Source organism: Nicotiana sylvestris, chromosome 1 (genome assembly GCF_000393655.2).
Source record: "Nicotiana sylvestris chromosome 1, ASM39365v2, whole genome shotgun sequence".
NCBI classification, from domain to species: domain Eukaryota; kingdom Viridiplantae; phylum Streptophyta; class Magnoliopsida; order Solanales; family Solanaceae; genus Nicotiana; species Nicotiana sylvestris.
In genome coordinates, this window is record NC_091057.1 from 179,685,378 (window position 1) to 179,709,933 (window position 24,556).

General features: G+C 38.6%; 1 protein-coding gene across 10 annotated transcripts in view; it reads left to right on the forward strand.

Annotated features, from left to right (window-relative positions):
- Window positions 1-456: 456 nt before the first annotated feature.
- LOC104240409 (uncharacterized) overlaps window positions 457-24,556 on the forward strand; it is a 30,691-nt gene continuing 6,591 nt past the window's right edge. For 3 of the 10 annotated variants that reach the window (XM_070171667.1, XM_009795253.2, XM_009795269.2), the window contains exons 1-18: window positions 457-861; window positions 1,320-6,279; window positions 6,352-6,540; window positions 7,298-7,412; window positions 7,913-8,966; window positions 9,232-9,679; window positions 13,547-13,600; window positions 13,688-16,532; window positions 16,644-16,757; window positions 17,753-17,883; window positions 18,646-18,738; window positions 19,299-19,568; window positions 19,641-20,030; window positions 20,104-20,227; window positions 23,564-23,639; window positions 23,720-23,990; window positions 24,093-24,145; window positions 24,291-24,487. In XM_070171667.1, coding sequence (XP_070027768.1) covers window positions 620-861; window positions 1,320-6,279; window positions 6,352-6,540; window positions 7,298-7,412; window positions 7,913-8,966; window positions 9,232-9,679; window positions 13,547-13,600; window positions 13,688-16,532; window positions 16,644-16,757; window positions 17,753-17,883; window positions 18,646-18,738; window positions 19,299-19,568; window positions 19,641-20,030; window positions 20,104-20,227; window positions 23,564-23,639; window positions 23,720-23,819 — 11,205 coding nt within the window. In that variant the 5' untranslated portion in view covers window positions 457-619 and the 3' untranslated portion in view covers window positions 23,820-23,990; window positions 24,093-24,145; window positions 24,291-24,487. Of the gene's footprint in view, window positions 862-1,319; window positions 6,280-6,351; window positions 6,541-7,297; window positions 7,413-7,912; window positions 8,967-9,231; window positions 9,680-13,546; window positions 13,601-13,687; window positions 16,533-16,643; window positions 16,758-17,752; window positions 17,884-18,645; window positions 18,739-19,298; window positions 19,569-19,640; window positions 20,031-20,103; window positions 20,228-23,563; window positions 23,640-23,719; window positions 23,991-24,092; window positions 24,146-24,270; window positions 24,488-24,556 lie in introns of all 10 variants that reach the window. The other 7 variants (XM_009795266.2, XM_009795260.2, XM_009795281.2 and 4 more) reach the window with 7 other exon arrangements.

Consider the following 24,556-nt stretch of genomic DNA (forward strand, 5'->3'; position numbering starts at 1 on the left):
GATTATTGTTTGTTCTAGTCATTTTAACTACTAACTACTGATTATGAAAATATTAAAATTTTCAAACTAAGCGGAAAAGACATTTCAAAATAGAAAAGTTTATCTATTTAAAATTCATTTTTACCTGTAAAATAGAAAGAGAAACTCTTATTAAAAATAGGAAAAAATATATTTCTCATTTCAACATATATGGGAATTGCAAGTGTTCTTATTTCTTTTCCGTTTTGCCTTTTTTTCTTCTTTTCTTTTCCTTCACATGCAAAGCATATGAAATCTTGTTTTTTTCGTCTGTGAAATAAGAATGTTTGGAATACATAAAAAGGAAAAATGTTTAACAACGACAACAAACCCGATAGTGAAAAAATCTTTAAAACGATGGAAAAGGAAATTTATTTCACCCGGGTATTATAAATGATTTAAAAGGGAAAGTTGTAGGACGGAATATGAATAAGAAAAACTTTTAGGGGTGGCAGTGCATTTACATTAATAACGACGTTCTTGGATGAGTTCACTCGCCGGTGAACGGAGAAACGAAACAACAAATACAAGAAGAGCTCTCTTACTTGTAACCGAAGAAGACCAAAGAAAAATGGAGAATCCATGTGTAGAATAAGGAATTATGCAAGGACTTCATCACCAGCAGCAGCAATTAGCGGCGCTTCTCACCGTCGCTTTACCCAAAGAAGATCCTTCGAAATCCACTTCTACTTCAACAACTTCAGCTGCTGAAGATGACGAGTCTTCTCGTGTAGCCGCTATAACTTCTCTCAAACGCGCCATTCTTTACCCTCCAAACTCTCTCCTCATCACTCACTCCGCTTCTTTCCTTGCCCAAGGCTTCTCTCAGCTCCTCTCCGACAAGTATGCCTTTATCTCTCTCTCTTTTTCTGCACTTTATTTACTTGTTCTTTTATATGCATGCCATGTGTTCGATGAATTTCCCAAAAGAAATTTAATTTGCTCTTTGCCATCTCTCTTAGTGCTATTTGAATATCTCTCTCTCTTTTTCTGCACTTTATTTACTTGTTCTTTTATATGCATGCCATGTGTTCGATGAATTTCCCAAAAGAAATTTAATTTGCTCTTTGCCATCTCTCTTAGTGCTATTTGAACAATACTGCCATTTGCTTATGAGGAATCATATTACACAATCATTTTTGACACAAGCTATCATATGGGTATTTTGATCACACACCATTAAATTGGCAGCCTACTTAACTTAATGTCATACAACATCAATTTTCTTAATAATTGTTACTATGATTATGAAATCAGACTGTCTGATGAATATTTTGCTTGGCATAAAAATTGCTGCTCAGGTCATATTCAGTGCGTCAGGCAGCAGCTACTGCTCATGGCGCTTTGTGTTCTGTACTGTGTTTAATCTCGATAGCTCCAAATGGAAGGCAGAACCATGTCATTCTTGGCAGTTTGGTTGATCGGTTCATTGGTTGGGCATTGCCATTGCTCAGCACTATAGCAGATGGGACAACAGATCTTGCATTGGAGGGCTTGCGTGAATTTCTTAATGTTGGGGATGTTGCTGCAGTTGAGAGGTTTGCGTTGCCAATTCTCAAGGCTTGCCAAGAGCTTCTTGAGGATGAGAGAACCTCCTTGAGCTTACTGCGCAGGCTTCTCGCTGTTTTAACACTAATCTCCTTGAAGTTCTTTAGATGCTTTCAGCCCCATTTTGTTGATGTTGTTGATCTCCTCCTTGGGTGGGCGATGGTACCGGACCTTGCAGAATCTGATAGGCGCGTTATTATGGATAGTTTCCTGCAGTTTCAGAAATATTGGGTGACTAATATGCAGTTCCCATTGGGATTGCTCTCGAAGTTTCTAGGTGACATGGACGTGCTGCTTCAGGATGGAAGTCCTGGTAGCTCCCAGCAATTCCAAAGATTACTTGCATTATTGTCTTGTTTTTCTACAGTGTTACAGTCCACAGCATCCGGTTTGCTGGAGATGAATATGCTTGAGCAGATAAGTGAACCTCTTTGTAAAATGGTTCCTGTTCTATTAGAATGCATGTCTATGATGGGAAAAAAGTTTGGCTGGTCAAAATGGATTGAGGATTCTTGGAGATGCTTGACTTTGCTTGCTGAAATTTTGAGTGAACGGTTTGCAACATTTTACCCCATTGCCGTTGATATCTTGTTTCAGAGCTTGGAGATGGCAAGTAAAGACCTGTCTACGGGGATGAAGAAGCTTGATTCCTTTCAGGTTCATGGGGTTCTTAAAACCAATTTACAGTTGCTGTCTCTGCAAAAGCTTGGTCTTTCTCCATCATCTGTTCACAAGATATTACAATTCGGTGCACCTATATCTCAGCTGCGTTTGCATCCCAACCACTTAGTGCCAGGAAGTTCGGCAGCTACTTATATTTTTTTGCTTCAACATGGAAACTTTGAGGTTGTTGAAAAATCAGTGATTGTGCTGCTTGAGGAGCTGGATTTGTTAAGGTGCATGCTCAGACAAAAATCAGACCTGCAGAATCCGGGGTATGATGTCACGGTTCCTAAATCTTACTCGAAATCCGAGCTATTTGCATTGATTAAGTTTGATTTGAGGGTGTTACTTAGTTGTGTTTCTTTAGGCACTGGAGCTAGCATGATTGGCCAAATGGAAATCGACACTCTGTATGTTAATAGGTCAGGAAAGTTAATATCGAGCATTATTGGCAATCTTAACCCTTTTGAGTCACCTGTCCGAGGGCTTGTTGAATTGCAAGTCACAGTTCTCAAGACGTTAGAAAGACTAGCGGCACTTGAATTTTTAAGCAAGTGTTCTCTAAGGAAACAAGTTACAGCCACAGTTTCACAGGAAATAACACCTGAGAAACTCAAAAAGGTTGAGAATGAGAGGAATGAACTTCCTGGGCTAGTCCTACAGCATCTGGAAATGTATGGTATCCTTCTTATAAGAGCTCTTCATGTCACTTCTCCTCTAGCAGTTAAAATAGAAGCACTACAGTGGATACATGAATTCTGTGGAAAAGTTGTTGGCATATATGAGAATGAGAAGGTATTATATTTTCCATATGAAGTATTTGGATATGTGGACGTTGTCCAGGATTTGCTGTTCTCCGTTCTGGATGCGGCGTCAGATAGAGAACCAAAATTGAGATCTCTTGTTGCATTAGTCCTTCAGATGCTTCTACAAGCAAAGCTTATTCATCCTACACACTTTATAATTACTACTCAGGCGGTTCTTGAAAAACTTGGTGATCCAGATGAAGATATAAGAAGTGCATTTGTCAGGTTGCTTTCAAATGTGCTACCTATTACAGTGTATGCATGTGGTCTCCGTGATAATGTAGCTTCTACTACATGCTGGCCAGGTGTTCTTAGATTTAACAGTAGGTCGAACCTGCACTGGAAGCAACTTTTTGCACTTAAGCAACTGCCTCAGCAACTTCATTCACAGCAACTTGTTACCATACTTAGTTACATTGCACAGAGATGGAAAGTGCCTCTTTCTTCTTGGATCCAGAGGCTCATTTGTAGCTGCGGGCGCCCCAAAAATGTTACCTTGATTCAGCCTGAGGAAACAGCTAATTGCAGCTCGAATGGGCTATTGTGGGATACCAAAGTTGACGAAGATATTCTTGAGAGAATTTGCTCTGTTAACACCCTTGCTGGTGCATGGTGGGCAATACATGAAGCTACTAGATATTGTATTACCACTCGCCTTAGGACGAACCTTGGTGGTCCAACTCAAACGTTTGCAGCATTGGAGCGTATGCTTCTTGATGTTGCTCATGTCTTGCAGCTTGATGCTGATCAAAGTGATGGAAACTTAAATATTATTGGTTCTTCTTATGCTCACTTGTTACCTATGAGATTGTTGCTTGATTTTGTTGAGGCTCTTAAGAAAAATGTGTACAATGCATATGAAGGATCAACTGTTTTACCCAGTGCTTCTCGGCAAAGTTCCTTGTTCTTTCGGGCAAATAAGAAGGTTTGTGAGGAGTGGTTTTCTCGGATAAGTGAGCCTATGTTGAATGCAGGATTGGCGCTCCAATGTCATGATGCTACGATTTATTATTGCGCATTGCGCTTGCTGGAGCTGAGGAGCCTAGTGACTTCAGCTATAAAAGACAGGTCTAGAGTGGAAGTGACTGAAAATATCCACAATGTCAGAGCCAGGTATGCTGCAGATATCTTGAGGGTTTTACGGCACATATGTTTGGCTTTCTGTAAAACTCATGAGCCAGAGGCATTAATTGGTATCCAGAATTGGGCTACAGTAGTTTTCTCTCCCTTGTTTACTGATGAAAACCAGAGTTTAGATGATAGTGGAATAATTGGACATTTTTCATGGATTACTGGGCTTGTATATCAAGCTGAAGGTCAGCATGAAAAAGCTGCGGCTCACTTTATTCATTTGTTACAGACTGAAAACTCACTCACTTCTATGTGTTCTGATGGTGTACAGTTTACCATTGCACGTATTATTGAGAGTTACTCGGCAGTTTCTGATTGGAAGGCCCTGGAATCCTGGCTGTTGGAATTGCAAATGCTCCGTGCTAAGCATGCTGGAAAAAGTTTTTCTGGTGCTCTAACAACTGCTGGCAATGAAGTAAATTCCATTCAAGCCTTGGCACGCTTTGATGGGGGTGAATTTCAGGCAGCATGGGCTTGTCTTGATTTGACCCCTAAAAGTAGCAGCGAACTCACTCTGGATCCCAAGTTGGCCTTGCAAAGGAGTGAACAAATGCTGTTGCAAGCTATGCTTCATCAAGTTGAGGGAAGAATAGAGAGGGTAACAGAGGAATTGCAGAAGGCCAAGGGGATGCTGATGGAACCATTATCTGTCTTGCCTTTGGATGGACTTGTCGAGGCAGCATCACATGTCAATCAGTTATACTGCATCTCTGCATTTGAAGAATGTTACAAGCTCAATATAAGCCAAGACAAGCATTTTCCATCGCTATTAAGCTCTCATATGCAAGCGATGAAGTCTCCGATTATCAAAGTTCGCCAAGATTGCAGTATATGGTTGAAGGTCCTACGAATATGTCAAACGGCTTACCCCGCATCACCTATGACTCTCAAACTTTGCAGGAATTTGATGAGCTTAGCTCGTAAGCAAAAAAACTTCCGTTTGGCAAATCGTCTTGACAATTATCTCAAAGAACATCTTTCTAGTTGCCCTGATGGAAGTACTCGTGACAATATAATTCTTAGCTTGGAGTATGAGAGAGTACTGTTGATGCATGCTGAAGACAAATTTGAAGATGCTTTAACCAGTCTTTGGTCATATGTCCGTTCTTCCGTGATTTCATCTTCATTTGTAGCGTCTGACGCCATTGATAGAGTTCTGAAGGCAAAGGCATGCCTGAAACTATCGAATTGGTTGCAAGAAGGTTATTCAAATTCAGGGATGAAAGACATAGTCCTCAAAATAAGATGTGATTTCAGCACCTCACCCGGCAGAGAGGAATCTAGCTTCATTCTTGATAATCTGGCTTCTAAGGAGAATGTGAATGCTACTATTGAGGAACTGGTGGGCACTGCAACAAAGTTGTCGTCCCAACTCTGTCCCACTTTAGGGAAATCTTGGATTTCATATGCTTCTTGGTGTTATAATCAAGCTAGATCATCATTGCGTGCCCCTTGTGAAGCTACCCTTTTTTCTTGCTCATTTTCTGCTGTTCTTGATTCTGAAATCCAACCAACAAGATTTAAGCTAACTGAGGAAGAAGTTCTGAAAGTGAAAGACATTATCTCAAAGCTTCTCCAGAGCAAATATTGTGGCAAAGTGTTGAATGAAGATGGAGATTCTGATGCTTGCTGCTTTGAATCTTCTGAAAGCATGCAATGTGATGGCATTGCTAGCTCTCTGTTGCAGGAGGTAGTAGATACTATCGAAGCTGAAGCTGGAGCCCCTGGAGTAGAAGATTATAATGGTGAATTCTTTCCCAATACATTGACATCTAAGTTGCAGCAATGTTTATTAAAAGCAAATGTTGTTCTAGAAGAAGCTACTGTCATATCCTTAGTTGGTGATTTGGTTAATATCTGGTGGTCTTTGCGGCGTAGAAGGGTCTCTCTCTTTGGCCATGCTGCTCAAGCTTTTGTGAATTTTCTTTCATATGCATCTTCCAGATCTTTAGATGGCCAATTAACCGGCTGTAGTGAGGAGTCAAAATATAAGTCTGTGAACTATACTCTTAGATCCACACTTTATGTGTTGCATATTCTTCTCAATTATGGGGTTGAGCTGAAAGACACACTTGAACCTGCACTTTCAGCAGTTCCTTTGCTACCATGGCAGGTAGGTTCAATTTCTGCATAAGGTTCGGTTTTGATTGCTTTGTCATATTTTAATTATCTCTTCTTTTTGTAGGAGATAACACCTCAGCTGTTTGCTCGTCTAAGTTCCCACCCTGAACAAGTGGTTAGAAAACAATTGGAGACCTTACTAGTAAAGCTGGCTAAGCTATCTCCCAGGTCTATTGTTTATCCAACGCTAGTTGATGCAAACTCTTATGAAAGTGAACCTTCTGAGGAGCTTCAGCAAATACTAGCTTGTTTGGTAAATTCTTTCTTTACCATTATATCTGATTATTTGTCTTTATGATATAGAGAGATTTCTCATGCAGTTATGTTTTTCAATTCAAGTATGGTCAGATAGCATGTGGTTAATTGTGGTTCTGTATTTGGGATTTCTGTCTGCTTTCTTATAGTAAGACTTCTGTAGCTTAGTGGAAAATGTTCAAAGGGCTTTTCCCAGCACTACGTCGGTCTTTGTTGTCATTTGGATTCCAAAATGGTAGTATTTGAACTCATTTTACCTTTTGGTCTTCCTGACAGTCTCTGTTACTTCTTCTGATAGATAATCTTTTAACCTGTTTAAGTGTCTCATTGGACCATGATATCTTTCTGTAATTCTTCTTTCCAACTTTCAAAAAGAATTTTCTTGGTAGGTTATGGTAGGAAGTCCTTCTATTTGTTAACTATTAAGATAAATCGACGCGTGTTTGAGTCCCCTTATAGTCAGTTTATTATGTCTTATTGCTCATATGTAGATCAGCTTTATACCTAAAATAAAAGCTAGGTTACTTATAACTTTCTGCAAAATGGCATCCTCCCCATAAATAAATACGGTGCTAGCTGCAGAGTGTTATCTTTTTGCCCTTCTGTTTTTCTGTTGGTCTCCTACTTTAATCTCCATTATGTTAAATTTCCCAAGTTTGTTAGGTTTATGCAGATACAATCATTCCAGATTTGGTTGTATTGACTCAATCTGTTTTGAGAACCAAAAAATAGTTAAATCTTTCTATGAATTGCAGAATGAGCTGTATCCTAAATTAGTTCAGGATGTCCAGTTGATGATAAAAGAGCTTGAAAATGTAACAGTCCTCTGGGAGGAATTATGGCTCAGCACACTTCAAGATCTTCATGCAGGTAGCTGTTGCTCTTTCATTTAGTCATGAGCTCTTTTTGGTTCTGTGTTTACCTTTTTCTGAATATCAAAATTAAAGGGCTGGGTGCTCATATTTTTCAAGTCCTAAAGGTAAAAGAGAAGTCAAAGCCCACCTCATATAAAAAGCATCAGAAAACTCTGAGCATGAACATTTGTTTTGACAATATTAAGAAGTTACTAAAATTATCTAAGAGAAAGAGAATGATAATTCAAAAAGCATACCTTAAGTTACTTATACAGTGTACAGGTTGAAAAACTTGTGATGTTTAACTTCCTCAATGGACCTTTTCTTTTAGTTTATGATAAATCCAAAAATTAGCATCGTCCGCATTTCTTCATTATGAAATTAACGAACACTCAGTACTTAAATGTTACCGCAGTACATGTTCCAAGTCAATAAGCATTCAATTGGGAAGGGAAGCAGTAAATTTAGTGCAAATTTCTTACCTCTTCTTGTTTGTTTGTTGATATATTTTACCAGATGTAATGAGGCGTATAAATTTGCTGAAAGAGCAGGCTGCACGAATTGCAGAAAACCCGACTCTTAGCCATGGAGAGAAGAACAAGATAAATGCTGCAAAGTACTCAGCCATGATGGCTCCTATTGTTGTTGTCCTAGAGCGTCGTTTTGCTTCTACTTCTCGTAAACCTGAAACCCCTCATGAAATGTGGTTCCATGAGGTTTACAAGGAACAAATAAAATCTGCTATCGGAACTTTCAAAACCCCCCCTGCATCTGCTGCAGCTCTTGGGGATGTTTGGCGACCATTTGATAACATCGCTGCATCCTTGGCATCTTATCAAAGGAAATCCTCAGTATCACTAGGAGAAGTAGCACCACAACTGTCTCTTCTGTCATCATCTGATGTTCCAATGCCTGGTCTTGAGAAGCAGATTACAGTTTCTGAATCCGAAGGGGGACTTAATACTTCTTCCAGTGGAATTGTCACAATTGCTTCGTTCTGTGAACAGGTGGCTATTTTATCTACCAAGACAAAACCTAAAAAGATCGTTATAGTAGGCTCTGATGGGGAGAAGTACACATATCTGTTGAAAGGGCGTGAAGATCTGCGGCTTGATGCCAGAATAATGCAGCTGCTACAAGCAGTTAACAGTTCTCTGCAATCATCATCTGCAGTACAGAGTCGGTCTGTCTGTGTTCGCTTCTACTCTGTCACACCTATTAGTGGTCGAGCTGGTCTCATCCAGTGGGTGGATAATGTAGTAAGTATTTATAGTGTCTTTAAGGCATGGCAGAGTCGGGTCCAGCTGGCAGAACTTTCTGCGCTAGGTGCTAATGCAAAACAGACAGTTCCTCCACCTGTTCCTCGGCCAATGGACATGTTTTATGGTAAGATCATACCTGCACTTAAGGAGAAAGGCATAAGAAGAGTAATATCAAGAAGAGATTGGCCTCATGAAGTTAAACGTAAGGTACTTTTGGATCTGATGAAGGAAGCCCCTAAGCAACTTCTATACCAGGAACTTTGGTGTGCGAGTGAGGGATTCAAAGCATTCAGCTCGAAATTAAAGAGGTAATGTTTTTTTGCTATGTACCTGCAATAGTCTGCTGTAAATGCAATGCATCTGATAATGGATTTCACAGTTTTCTGTTGAAGATTTTCTGCAAAGGGAATTGGTCTATGGTTATCCTAGTGTTCAACTCAAGAAAGGGCTGTAGAATAATCTTTTTGTTCTTGTGAGAGTAATGTTTCATGACAATGCAATTTCCATGTGAGGCTGTCAATGGATCTTGGATCGGTGGCTTATCTATAATGATTGAAAATTATTTGCTTGCAGATATTCAGGTAGTGTAGCAGCCATGAGCATCGTTGGCCACATTCTAGGCCTTGGGGATCGTCATTTGGATAATATTCTTATGGATTTTTGCTCTGGGGATATCGTGCATATCGATTACAATGTCTGCTTTGATAAAGGGCAAAGATTAAAGATCCCAGAAATAGTGCCTTTCCGCCTGACCCAGACAATTGAAGCAGCTCTAGGTTTAACTGGCATAGAGGGTACATTCAGAGCTAATTGTGAAGCTGTTCTTGGTGTTCTAAAGAAGAACAAGGACATAATCTTGATGTTACTTGAGGTCTTTGTGTGGGATCCTCTAGTGGAATGGACACGTGGAGACTTCCATGATGATGCAGCAATTTTTGGGGAGGAAAGGAAGGGGATGGATCTTGCTGTCAGCTTGAGTCTATTTGCCTCCCGCATGCAAGAAATTCGTATTCCCCTGCAGGTACTATCAGCAATAACTGCATTTCTTATTGTTGCTGTAATCTTCTAACCAATGTTGAAAGAAATCCGTAGTGAATCCATTGGGTCCTGGTGCTTCATGTTAGGCACAACTCTGGACCGCTTCCCATAGTTCCTTTTCCACTATCTCCCTCCACTATTGCCCTTTTAACCTCTTCCTCGCAGTATATTGATTCCCCAATTCTGTTATCTCTACAAAGTTTCTCCTCCTATTTGTTGCCGCTAGTCGATGAAAAGCTGTCTGTTCACAGCCCCTTCTTTTAGCCATTGCAACTCTACGTTCTGTTCAACTAGTTTCTTGAGCCGTTGCCCTTTAATCTCTCCCTTCCTTGTTTTTTCTCCCTCCCTGAATTCCCTCTCCCCTTCCCATCTAATTCCACCAGCGCGTTCATCAGTTCCCTCATGATCTGTACCATCCTCAAAACTTCCTTGTTCGTGCCGTTAGCTCCTTTGCTAGTCGAGATGATGGGTGGCATTGCGCTTGATAATTTGTCTTTTTTTTTTTTGGGAGAGCCTAACTGTGTCTCCAACATTTGCGGCTCAACCACATAATCCCGAAGTTAAGCGGTGTTGGAATACTCCTCATCCTGCTACAGTCCAACAAAATGGGCAAGTGATCTGAATTAGGCTTTGCAGGAGAATCTAGATTGTATTCGAGTCAATTTCCTCCAGAACGGTGGATGTTAGGAATATGTCAAGCCTAGATGTTGACCTGGAATGTTCCGCTCTCCACCATGTGAACTTTGCACCTGTCATAAGGAAGATAAATGAGCAAGTTATCATTAATGAGCCCCGAGAACTCCTCAATTGCTCAGTGAAAGTTGTACTATCTTCCAGAAATCTTGTTGTGTCGTTGTCTCTTCCTACCACCCAAGGAAAATACCACCCTACCATGAATCTAGAGATTTCCTCCCAAAACTCCCTCTTAGGAGTTAGGACTCTCCCAAGCCCCCGATCCACATTACCCCCTAAGCTTCTAAATCAAGATGCTAATGTTAATACGAACTTCTAAATTTTGCTCCCAACAAATTTTCTTTTTGTAAATTTTTTTCCAAGTTAGCTCATTCTCAAAAAAATAAAAATCCCAAGTTAGCTGTGTTATTTCAAAGGAAGTGAGTATTTCATGTTACATGTTTTCTTTTTTCAATAGATATTACAAATACACAAAGCTGTGAAAAGAACTTTGAGATTTTCAATGAACTTTCATTAATTTGTATATTCTATTGTTAGATTATTTAGCCAAAATATTGGTAAAAGACAAAAATAATAGTATTAAGGAAACCTCTTTGGGCACTCAAAGTAAGGTTTGGTTGTGCTCATTTTTTATTCTCTTTTAGCCATATTCATTTTTTTTGTGCTTTAATTTAACCTAATGACGATATGTTTCCCCAATGTTGTCTTATTTTGAATCCAGGACTTGTAGCTACTTTCTTTTGCCGGTGTTAGAGTTGAATGGAAAGATTTAGTTCTCATCCAGGCAACTACCTATTTATGTCAATAACTAAGGTGCTGCATAGATAATTAATAAATAAAATATTCAAAGTTAAAAAAAAAAAGAGAGAGAGAAAATCAATGATGAATGTTCTTCTGTTTGTTTTTTCTCTTTTGAGGAATGGTAAGATTTTGTATTCGATGTAGCACTAAGAGATTACAGAAAATTCTGTACAATGTGATAGAGGCCATTCGTCTGTTTCTTTTTAATGGATGAGTAATGCCAAGAATCCAGATTTGAGAGAGCAATAATATTCCGAATAGAGAACCACTAAGAGAAAGAGTTAATACCCTAAAATCCCCCTAAACTATCATGTTTTTGAAGTTTCCTGCTTAAACTATTCGGTGTCCCCAAAACCCCCTGAACTATATTGCCCTTCATATTAAAAACCCATCATTGCATTCTTAGAGGTGCGTGCAGTACACGCTCCTAATTATTTAAAAAACGTGCCACGTAGCACTACACATGGCTATTTAACTCAGCCTAAAACCCGCCTAAACTATCATTTTTTTGTCAGTTATCTACTTAAACTATCTGGTGTCCCTAAAACCCTCGAACTATATTCCCCTATATATTAAAACCCCATGTTGGACTTTTAAAGGTGCGTCTGTCCAACTATATTAACTTATGGTTTGTAAATTTTTTTTTAAATAGTTTACTCATGATGTATTACTCTCGAATGATTGATTAATTTTAGTAGTTTTGGCCAAAATAATGTTTAAAGTATTGTTTTAATTTTAGGTTTAATTGTGATTGTGCTTTGTGCTAAAATCCAATTGAATAAGTCCTTATTTATATTCACTTTTTAGCACAATAAAAATATAAATAAAGGCATATATTGTTGCATTTCGTAAAAATCATCTTATATTACATAAAAAAGATTACACAAAATAAAATTTCGCAAATAAAAAATCAATTGGCCAACAATTACATTCTCTAATTCTAGATTACATAAAGAAGGTTCAAGATATTCAACTTTATTCTCTACAAGGTGTTGAGTTTAATAAGAAGATTTAAATTGGTATTCTTTCAACAATATGTGTAAGACATGAAAGAAGACTAAAACAAGAAAGAGAATAAATCATTTCAAAGGAAACAAGAGAGGGAGAAATTTTTCCAGAGGAAACCCATATGGAGAACTAAAGAAAAAATGTTAAAAAATGAAGAAGGTGAAAAATAAAGAAGAAAGGTAAAAAAAAAGAGGAAGAATGGTGAAAAAATGAAAAAGAAAGGTGGATATAACTGAAATAAGGAGAATATTTATTTAAAAAACAAATGTGAAAGAAGGTTAGGCTAATTAGCCATTATTTTCTGACATATGAGCCATTTTGATGGCTGTTTTCGACTGCCACGCGCTCCCTAGCGAGTGTTTTCACACGTTATGCCAGGTTAGCAATGAAGGGGTTCTAATATGAAGGACAATATAGTTGAGGGAGGTTTTGGGGACACCGAATAGTTTAAGTAGGAAACTGACAAAAATATAATAGTTTAAGGGGGTTTTAGAGTATTAATTAAAGAGTAAATATTTAATGAGGTAAACAATTTGTCAAAAGGAAAAAAGAAAATCTGAAGTTTTCATATTCTTGCGAAACAGGTCATCGATGTTTTGGTGGAGGTCAGATAAGAAAAGCGGAAACTGATTACATAAGAGTTTCATATTTTACATTTTTTAATCAAGGAACTGCCGGTATTTTAATTTGAGTGTTACAGTTAGATTAAATGATTTGGTTTCTCTTCCATACAATAATCTATATTTCTTCTAAATTCGTGTTGTATGAAATAAGTAAACTAAAAATGATCAATTAACGAAGTATAGATTTAAGTGATGTGTGTTCTTTTTTTTTTTTTTAATGGATAGGTAATGAAAATAATCAATATTTGAAAGACAGCAATACATATTCCAGGTAAAGAGATAAACCAATAAAAGATTAATACATTGAATACTCGATGAACTAAACATATTATCAAAGGAAAAGAAAAAGCTTCCACCTTTTTGTACTCTTTTTCTTGCTATAGAGATTTTGGATGGTTTTTGTGAATCTGTTAAATTATTCAATTTGTTAGATAGGAATTTTGGAATTTAATCACATAAGAATTCCATGTTTTACCCTGTATCTTGGATATTTTATTTTTAAATTTAAAATACGTCAATGTTTATGTCTTGATATTATGCAGAACGCCCAAAATGTAGAACATTTGATATACATAATGTTGATTTAACTGCAGTATCATTTTTTGCCTTCTCATTATAACAGTAATAGTGAGGCAAATTGTAAACAGATGCAAGATCTAGCATTCAGAGTGTTACTTGAATCTGTTTGTTAAATGAATGATTTTTCTTCTGTTTTCTTTATCTAGGAGCATCATGATCTTCTACTGTCTACCTTACCAGCTGTTGAATCTGGTCTTGAGGTATGCAGTCAGCTTCCCTTGGCAGGTGATGACATTTAGTTCCTAGTTAAAATGAACTCAGTTTAATTATTTTATACTGATGTGCAGAGATTTATAAACATCATGAATCAGTACGAAGTTATCTCTGCTCTTTACCGTCATTCTGACCAAGAGAGATCTAACCTTGTTCAAAATGAGACATCTGCGAAGTCACTTGTTGCTGAAGCTACTTCTGCTTCAGAGAAAATCCGGGCTTCTCTTGAAAGGCAGGCTCGAGAATTGGCACAAGCTCAAGCTGTGGTAATGGAGAAAGCTCAAGAAGCAACAACTTGGATTGAACAGCATGGGAGGGCCCTTGATGCTCTAAGAAGCAGTTCCATCCCAGATATCAGCGCATGCATAAAGCTGAGTGGTAAAGAAGAATCTCTATCTCTTGTATCTGCTGTTCTAGTTGCCAGGGTTCCTTTGACCGTTGTCCCTGAACCAACTCAAGCTCAGTGCAATGATATAGATAGAGAAGTTTCTCACTTAGTTACTGAGCTGGATCATGGACTTTCTTCAGCAATATCAACTATCCAATCGTATTCTTTGGCTTTGCAAAGGATCTTGCCAATCAACTACCACACCTCCAGTCCGATCCATGGTTGGGCTCAAGTTCTTCAGCTTGCTATGAATACGCTGTCTTCTGACATTTTATCACTCAGCCGAAGACAGGCTGCTGAACTTATTGGAAAGGCACATGCTGATGGTATGGATTCTTTTAAGAATAGATATGATGATCTTTGCCTGAAAGTGGGTCAGTACGCAGCAGAAATAGAGAGAATGGAAGAAGAGTGTGCAGAGCTCGTTCACTCAATTGGGCCTGAGAGTGAATTAAGAGCTAAAAATAGTCTCCTATCTGCTTTCATGAACTACATGGAGTCTGCTGGTCTTGAGAGGAAGGAGGATGCTGGTCAGTCAGGATCTTCAGATCCCGGAGGCTCACAGGATGGTGGTTGGCACGGAAACTTTCAAGAGACCAAGGAAAAAGTTCTATCAGTTTTAAAAGCAGCTTCTAGTTCTCTATATGATGATGTTAAGCACAAAATACTCGAAAAGTTGAGTCATTTCACTAGGAGAAGACACACAGACATAATGTTGTGCTCTGATCTTGGAACCTTTTTCTCTGAGTTTGAGGAGCAAGTGGAAAAATGCATGCTTGTAGCAAAGTTTCTGAATGAACTTATGCAGTATGTCAGCATGGATTATAGGAGTATTGACACTTCTGAATCTTTATCTGATAGTAATTGGACTTCAAATTTCAAAGCCAGTCTGTTTTCCTGTAAAAACTTGGTGGGCCAAATGGTTGAAGTTGTCCTTCCAGAGGTCATCAGATCAGTAATTTTGTTCAATACGGAAGTTATGGATGTGTTTGCATCACTCTCGCAAATCAGGAGATCTATAGATACAGCATTAGAGCAGCTTATTGAGGTGGAAATGGAGAGGGCTTCTTTGGCTGAGCTTGAACAGAATTACTTTGTTAAGGTTGGTCTCATCACTGAGCAGCAGTTGGCTCTTGAAGAAGCTGCTGTTAAGGGTAGAGACCACTTATCTTGGGAAGAGGCCGAGGAATTAGCCTCTCAAGAAGAAGCATGTAGAGCACAACTTGACAAGCTCCACCAAAGTTGGAACCAGAAGGACATGCGAACTTCATCTCTTATACAGAAAGAAGCAACCATTAGAAGTTCTCTGGTTTCTTTAGAACAGAATCTGCAATCTATGATCACTCATGAACATGATAAGGAACTACATCTTTTCAGAAGCAGAGCTCTTCTGGCTGCACTAATGCAGCCCTTCTCTGAGTTGGAGGCAGTTGATCGAGAATTGTCATTGCTTGGGGCACCTGTTGAATATGGTTCAACTGGGATTTCTCACCTAAAGAATTTATTTAATTCAGGATGCCCGCTATCTGAATATATTTGGAAATTTCCTGCCATATGGAGCAATCATGCATTTTTTGTGTGGAAGGTTTATATAGTCGACTCTTTTCTTGATTCCTGTACACAAAATATAGCTTTACAAGCTGATCAAAGTTTGGGATTTGATCAGCTTGTAAATATAGTGAAGAAAAAACTTGAAGTCCAGCTTCAAGAAAATGTTGAGCAGTACTTGAAAGAGAAAGTTGCACCTGTTTTAATAACAAGATTAGAGAAAGAAAGTGAATTTTTGAAGCAAGAGACAGAGTCAACAGAAGATCTTACTTGTGATCAAGGGAATAATAACTTTGCAGCTGTAAGAGATGTGCGAGTCATGCTTGAGGAGTACTGCAATGCACATGAAACTGTCAGAGCAGCAAAATCAGCTGCTTCCCTCATGAAGAGGCAGGTGAGTGAGTTGAAGGAGGCTTTTCTTAAGACCAGCCTCGAAATTGTTCAGATTGAATGGATGCATGATAGAAATGCTAGTCTGTTGCAAAGAAGAAGGCTGATATCTCATAAGTATCTTTCAAGTGATGCCAGACTTCTTCCAGTTCTTCTAAACATCAGCAGACCTCAATTGCTTGAGAATTTTCAATCTTCCATTGCAAAAATAGCTAGATCGCTGGAAGGCCTGCAAGCCTGCGAGAGAACTTCTGTCACAGCAGAAGGGCAGCTTGAGAGAGCTATGAGCTGGGCTTGTGGAGGTGCAAGCTCAACTTCTGCTGGAAGTACTGTGGCAAGGAATCCAGGAATACCTCAGGAATTCCATGATCATCTAATGAGGCGCCAACAGTTATTATGTGAAGCTCGAGAAAAGGCATCAGATGTGATGAAACTTTGCATCTCAGTATTGGAGTTTGAATTATCGAGAGACGGCTTTTTCCAGACTTCAGAAGAATTTTATCCATCGAGGAGCATTGCAGATGGCAGGACCTGGCAGCAAGCTTACGTAAATGCTCTGACAAACTTGGACGTTACTTTTCATTCCTTTACGCGTAAGTCTCAAATCTATATGTTCTCTCTTCTAAAAATGAAAAAGGTGCATTGCTAGTGGTATTGCATGCTTCTCATTGGCAAATATCATCTTTTTGTATTTTATGCATCAGGTACTGAACAAGAATGGAAACTTGCACAGAGCAACATGGAGGCTGCTTCAAGTGGTTTATTCTCTGCAACTAACGAACTCTGTGTTGCATCTGCTAAAGCTAAGTCAGCATCAGGTAACATGATTTTATGATACTGATGTTCAGTGGCTATCTAAAATCTTAAGCTGTCAAAATGGGGATAGATCTAGCTCTTTTACTTGATTGTCTACTTTTAACCTTATGTGCTGCTGGGGTTCTTTCATTAGTTGGACCAAGCATGTGAAACTACAGTGACAATTGGTCAATGTGAAATTGAAACTTTGAAACTTTTCTCTGTTCTAAACAAGAGAGGTGGAGTTTCGGCCTACCATAAGATGAACTAGTCGTTGCGTGATTTTATATACTAAATTCCAGTATATATATATTCAACTAAACCACTCGATCTCAACATGTTTTTAAAAATAAAAAAATTTAAGTAGCTTGTATAAAAGGAGAAATTGCCTAGCACCAAGCTGGTGCTGAGTCTCTACAAGTATCAGGAGGCCTTCCAAACAAAACAAAAAGAAAGGAGTTCTGCATTGTCAAACCTATGCTTGCAGGGAATCAATAAAATCTGACATACAATCTTCGTTCCTTACATCGTGAAGATTACACCAAAAAGCAAAAAGACCTAAACAATTGGATCTAAGCTGCTGTACACTAAATGACTTTCCTTCAAAACATTTGCCATTTCTTCCTTTCCATATACTCCCGCATATGCAAGCAGGGATGGTGCTCCAAATCTTCTTAAGTTGTTTGCTGATGCCTCTGGAGTTCCAACAAAACAATAGTTCTTTGATAGTAAGTGGCATCACATTGGAAATCTTGGAAAGATCAAAAAAGAGAGACAACAACAAAACAATAGTTCTTTGCATTGCCCAATTTCATCATCTTTTAACCTATAACATGAAAGGAAAGCATTACTTGTCTGTAGTCATGGCACGTGGTTCTCTTTTATGACTTGGTTAACTAGTGTGATAATGCATAGGTTCTTTAGTATTTTATTTTTTAATGAATAACTGGAGCAAGGATGTTTTTAAATTTGTCTTTCCCGTATTTTCTCAATGCCGTCGACTTTTCTCTTCCCCAAGGTGATCTGCAAAGCACTCTGCTTGCGATGAGGGATTGTTCCTATGAATTAAGTGTGGCACTATCTGCATTTGGGGGCATTACAAGGGGGCGTACTGCTTTGACATCTGAGTGTGGTTCGATGCTCGAAGAGGTAGGATGCTCACAGCTAATTAACGTTCTTATGCAGATTCATGTATGTCAGTGCTTTTAATCAAATTGTGCCCGAATTGGCTTGGTTCAGCTACATGAATATTTGATTCCATCTGCTAAGCGTATTCTCCTAAGCTGCATGCATCCTTAATTCCACCTGTGTAGCTTATTCTCATAATTCAGCAGCAAGAGTTAGATTTGAATCCACCAAGAAAATGAATAGGTAGAAATATCATAGACCAAGGGCTGGATCTCTATGGGAAGTTTCAGTAAGTAATTCTAGAAATATGAAGATTAAAATTTGTAAAAGCACAGAATAATTTCAGACAAGTCCAAACTAAGCTAGGTGTCTCGCCTTTTACAACATTGGACGTGGCTTTTGCTGGATTTCTCCTTCAAAATGTATGTCTGGTCATACAATAAGATTCCTAGATTCCTTTACCTTGCCATAATGTTGTTATTCTGTTATAGAGTCCTAGATGTCACTCTTGATGTGAATCATGGTCAAGCTTTCTCTAGGTTGACCTTTGACCTTGACTCTCATTGATTTCTTGAAGTGTTATTGAGCATATTTATAAATTATATATCTTGGGCAAGTGTGCATAAAGGAGGCATTTTATATTAGAAGCATCACCTTAAGTGCTGTAATAATTATTCATCAACAAAGGTTTAACGAGTTTTTGTGACTGCAGTATCCAGATATAAACACATAACGAAAATGAGTAATTCTTTTTAGTTGTTGATATTTTTTCCTTTTCCAAAGGTTCTGGCGGTAACAGAAGGTGTGCATGATGTTCACAGTATAGCAAAAGAGGCAACTGCTTTGCACTCGTCTCTCATGGAAGATCTATCAAAGGTTTCATTTTTCTTATTTTCCTCTACTCTCATTTGTTTCGCTTCCTTTCTTATCTTAATTGGGTGAGGTGGAGAGGTGGGAGCAGGAGGCAGTTGTAGCAGCAGAGGCAGATTGTAGTTATACTTTTTTGTTTTATACTTGTCCTTATTCCGAGCAGGCACATTCTGATACTGCATCTTCTAACAGTGTTAGGTGTCATTTATACTTTGTGGTCTGTCACATAGAAAAAAGTGAGGCAAAATAAAATTGTAAAGCGACAGAGCAATAGAAATGGATGATGTTTCCTTTGTCTGTTCCTTTCCCTATTCATATTATTTTTCCTTCTTAATTTACTCGTCTTTTCCTACAGTTTCAGTCCATAACTCCATATAATGGGGAGGTGGCAATGTAATCTAACACTCATTACCATAAAAAAGATTACTCCTATTTTCTTATCGGGGGAATGGGGAGTCTAGGCAGGTGGTGATACTAGAGAGATGATTTCATGGTCTCATTCGAGTGGCAAATTTTTCCAAGGTTCCTTCTCATTATACCACTTATTTTATTTTCTTGATGGACAGGCAAATGGCATCCTACTTCCACTTGAATCTTTATTATGTAAGGATGTTGCTACCATGACTGAAGCTATGACAAAGGAAAGAGAGGCAACTAAGGAAATATCTCCTGTTCATGGACAAGCTATATTCCAGTCTTATCATGTTAAAGTTGAAAAAACTTATGAAGTTTTTAAGCCCTTGGTTCAATCTCTCACAATCTCTGTCGAGGGACTTTATTCAATGTTGACCAGGCTAGCCCAATCCGCAAGTCTGCATGCAGGAAATCTTCATAAGGTTGTAAAGAGAATAAACATGCATTTTGCAGATGCTCTTTCTAAGATTCTAATAAGTTGTTATTTGATTTAGGCACTTGAGGGGTTAGGAGAAAGCCAGGAAGCAAGGTCAGAGGATCTCAATTCCTATAGGCCAGATCTTGCTGATCAATATGAAGGCAAGAATGAAATCTTCTCCCAATCAGACAGAAAAAGCAGCACAGATTTTCTTGATGTTAGTGGACTGTCTTTGCAAGATAAGGGATGGATATCTCCCCCTGATAGCATGACCAGTAGCAGCTCAGAGTCTGCAGCTACATCATCTCAAGTTAGTCTTGCCAATAGTTCCAATGGCCCAGACTTGACCGATCCAATTACTCCACATTGTTTTGATGACACAGAAAGAAGAGAATACTCACATAATGTTTCCTCAGTTGGAAGTGCACTTCCAGGATTGCCACAGCCGGAATCTGAAAAGACACAGGTTTGTGTCTTTAGTTGCACGATGCGACAGTCTGATTTTTTCCAATTATTGACACTCTTATTGTTTGGATCAGGAGACGTTTGAGATGAAACTTTTGCTTGGAAATGAAGAACCTTTGTCAAGCAAAGACAAGGTTGAGGAGGCTGCTCATGAAACTTCATTTATCAATATAGAGGCTGCAAGCAGAACAACCAGAGGTGAGGATTTATCAACAGTTTCTGTCCAATTATTACTGAATGTTCATAATGTCTAAACTTGACCTTTTAGGTTCATGTGGTTAAATTTCCTGATAGTTAAAAACTCAAGACTTCTGTGGCATAGTCAAACAACACCATTGTCCTGTCATGAGGAAATAAGTTTACAACATTTTGTCGAGTAGTTACCAGCCTCGAGGAGTGGGTTATATACTTGTTTCATACTAGTTGTCTAGTTCCAACAGCTGATTGCAATTTCTTGATTAGCCATTTACCTCTTTTAGAGGGCTCTACATGTTAGTTCAAGGTTTTCACCTTTGGACTAGTAGTAGCAAGAACTTCTTAAGAAGACTGGAAGTTCCTCTTTTCCTATTAAGCCGGCGAATTATTCACTTCCCAGACATGCCTTTCTAGCCATTAATTCTCTATTTGGGTCTTAAAAGTTGTGGCTGCCTGAATTGAAATTCTGGGGCATGATTTTCCTGTGGGAGGTGGTTATAAGTTGAGGAGTAACTTTTGAATTGGTGAGTAGGTCTGAGGAAAATGAATTTTTTTCAACAGATTCTATCACAAAGTATTTTGCTGTAGGAAGTGATTGTGGAAATTTCTTAAAATGGAATATCTTAAAGATATTAGTACAGCCTACCAAAGCTATCCCTTTCACCTTCGTCTTTTGGGAGGTTAAAATTATATCAGTGATACTCTTTTACCTTGTTTTTGTATCACTGGGGGCCTTAGTAGCAGTGACTTCCTGTTCTTACAGGGTTCTAATATGAAACTTTCTACTGAATCTAATTTTATGGTTTTGCACTGGTCACACTTAAAGAATGCTGGCCAGGCTGTGTGCAATAGTGCTTCCTCAGTAGGGAGGAGTATTGGGGGTTAATATGGGTATTCTTTATTTTGGGTTATGGCAATTGAGAGAATTTATTGATCGTTGAGAGAGGGGCTTGAGTTACACTTGTTCACTTTTTTCTTCCAATAATTGCTGTTAACGCCTGCCTCAAACAGATTATTTTTGGTATTGCTTGCATGTAGTTGTGACAAAATGGTTAAAAGAAAACAGTTATCCACCCATATTATCCATTAAAAAATGGGTTAAATAATGAACTTTTTAAAAACGGGTCAAATATGGATAAGAACCATAATATCCACTTAGAAAATGGATAATGAATGGATAACTAATGGGTTTAACTTTTACATTTGTAAAGCCTCAAATTGAAGGTTTCTCAAGTTTGGGAGACTAGGAATTCTCCCAAAAGTGATCATATTCAAGGAGTCATGGATACCGCCGCTTAACCCGTTTTTTTATCCGTATTAAATATGGGTCGGATAATTTATCCGTTTTTGCATTACCCGTTTTCGACCTGTCCATATCCGACCCAACCGTTTGCCACCCTACTTGCATGTTACAAAATTTTCCTTAAGTGAGTGGATGAGGTTGGGATAGACCCTTCATTGCATTTGTTAGATAGTTATAAATAGTCCTAATCCCATATGTAGTAGGAGTAGAAGATGTATTATGTATAGGGCTCATTGTATCATTGTTAATAAATAGATTTTGCTCCTGTGCATTCTCACATGGTATCAGAGCTTCAATGAGAAAATTACCATTGTGCGTCATTCCAGCGACATCCGGAAAGAAAGATCTCATCGCCGTGCAATTTTCTGGCAACTTCGTCTTGTTCCCAGGATTCATCGCTGCTACAGTGGTACTGTGCAATACCAGTACCACCATCAGATCCGAAACCCTTGTGCTATCAAACTCAAGAAATCCAGTCCCATCGGAACAGAAAAGTCAATCATCGTGTCTTTCCGGTTGACGACTCAAGATTGATTTGCGTTATCTCCTCATCGGTAAATGTTGTGCGAAAACCAACACTGCCGTCTTGTTCGGAAAAGTTAGGAAACAAAACCTCAGTCAATCGCTCCGGGAGAAAGTCACTCGCGCGCCTCCACGCGCTGCCGGCGAGCTACAATAACTTTTTTGGCGCGCGTGAGCCATTTCAGCCTCTTTTTGACAAAATTTCTTCAGGACAACTTACTCGTCTAGTAATTCCGAGCCTACCCATATAAATTACATCAAATTCTGACAAATTTTATTTTTCCGGCATGAATAGTGCACTTTTTCCGGCGTGAACAGTACTTTCCAGAAAGGTTTTCCGTTTTCTGGTGGTGTTTTAGAACTTATTTTGTAGTGTAGAATTCGGCTTAGTCTCACTATTTTCAAATTTTTCCGGCGACTTTTGCTCATTGTATCATTGTTAATAAGATAGATTTTTCTCCCGTGTATTCTCACAATGGTAAATGGACCTTGGGCTTAACTCAACCCCAAAAGCTAGCTTATGAAGTGAAGATTGTGACCTCAAATCCCACCGATGTGGGACAACTCAACACCCCCCTCATGCCCAGCAAACTGGAGCATGAACAATATAAATGGGAGCTCAACATCGGTAACAATAATTGGGATGGACCTGACTCTGATACCATGATAAATGGATCTTCGGCCTAACTCAACCCCAAAAGCTAGCTTATGAGGCGAGGAGTGCGTAAGACCATATAAGGAGACCAAGGACCTCAAATCCCACCAATGTGGGACAACTCAACAGCATTAACTTTTGAGCTGGTCAAAAGGGGCAAAGTGATAAAAAACTAAATACCTTGTCCAACAAGATGGCTCAGATGTTAGAATTTTTTGTATAGACCTTCAAAGAGAAGCTAATACAGAAGTATGTGAAGTTACCTTCTATTGGTCTTTTCTGACGGCGGAGTTCTAAATGTGGAATGTTCAAGCATATTTCCGTTCAATTTTTTGTATTGCTTCTTGGTTGATCCCATTTTCTCCATGCTTTCCTGCCCGCCTTGATTTGGAAAGCCAAATACCCTAAGCGAATTAACTCTCCTCCTACATAGGATTGAGGCGCTCTATCTTGCTGAATTCTACTTAAATATTTAATAGAGGACAGCTTACCCAGAGGACTTCTTTGGAAATTAATAAAATTGTTTTTTCATGTTGAACAACAAAAGGAAGTGTCAGAAAACTTCTGTTGTTAGGTACTTAATGGTAAGGTTTGTCGCCTTCTTAACCGTATCAAAATACTGAAGGGCTGTCCAATTGGGTGCTAAATCAGTCTTAGTAATAGGGGTGCGGTCCTTCCCTGGACCTTGCGTGAATGGGGGATGCCTTGTGCACCGGGCTGCTTTTTTTAATTTCTTGTATTCTCTGGCTCTTTGGTTTTCAATGTACTTTTGATTATTCAATAGCATTTCATGAATGGTTACACTGCTTATAAATTTTACATATATATATATATATATATATTGTTTTTGTTCTCCTAGGTAAAAATGCATATGCATTGTCAATTTTAAGGAGAGTGGAGATGAAGTTAGATGGTCGAGATGTAGCTGATAACAGGTATATCCTTCCCATGAAAATTTTAGATAAGTATCTTGTATTAAATGTGAATGACCATGTGTGCTTTTATTTCTCCTCAGGGAAATCAGCGTTGCAGAACAAGTGGATTATCTGCTCAAACAAGCAACAAGTGTAGATAATCTTTGCAACATGTATGAGGGTTGGACACCTTGGATTTGAGCTGTTGAACACTATTCTTTTTCCAACTCCCGAACTCCTTTCATGATATTCTGTGATAACATTGAAGAAGCTCTGAGGTAAACTGGAGCTTAGTTTCCTTAGCCACAAGAGCCATGTTGGAACTTTGGCTTCCTCATTTCAAGAGACGTGGCAATTGACAAGCAATTATAGGTGAGAAATATTCTAGAAATCTTGTTTAATGCTTTTTCTAGGCATAACTAGATAATCTTGTTTATACATCCTGGATCTCCTTGTAACTGGGAGGATTGGTAGTTTTCTGATGCAGTCTATGCAGCGAATTTGAGGGTCCAACTTGAAGGCTGTAGGTAGGATACTCTCATCTGCAACTGCTTCCTGTTCTTCCTTTATGATGCCTCTTGAGAAACTGCTGCATGTTCCTTGCTTGAATCTGCATATGCAAATACTGGAACTTCAGATCTAACTTTTACAGCACTTTGATCATGGTTCAAGCACAGCTGAAAGACAATTTAATGTTGCTCCAAAGGGTAACAATCTCCCTCCATGTCCACTACCTGGCAATAACAACTTCAAAATATCATTTGGTACGATGAAAATCTGGAAGTCAAGCTGTGGATGCTCTGAAGGATTCCTTGGCATACATCAATGATTACAGTCGAACTGTGTGGAATGATCTTCGAGCATTTTAGGTATTGGCTTCATTTCAGATGTAGTTATGCATTAATACGTATGCCACTCTTCAAGATTTTTTGTATTAG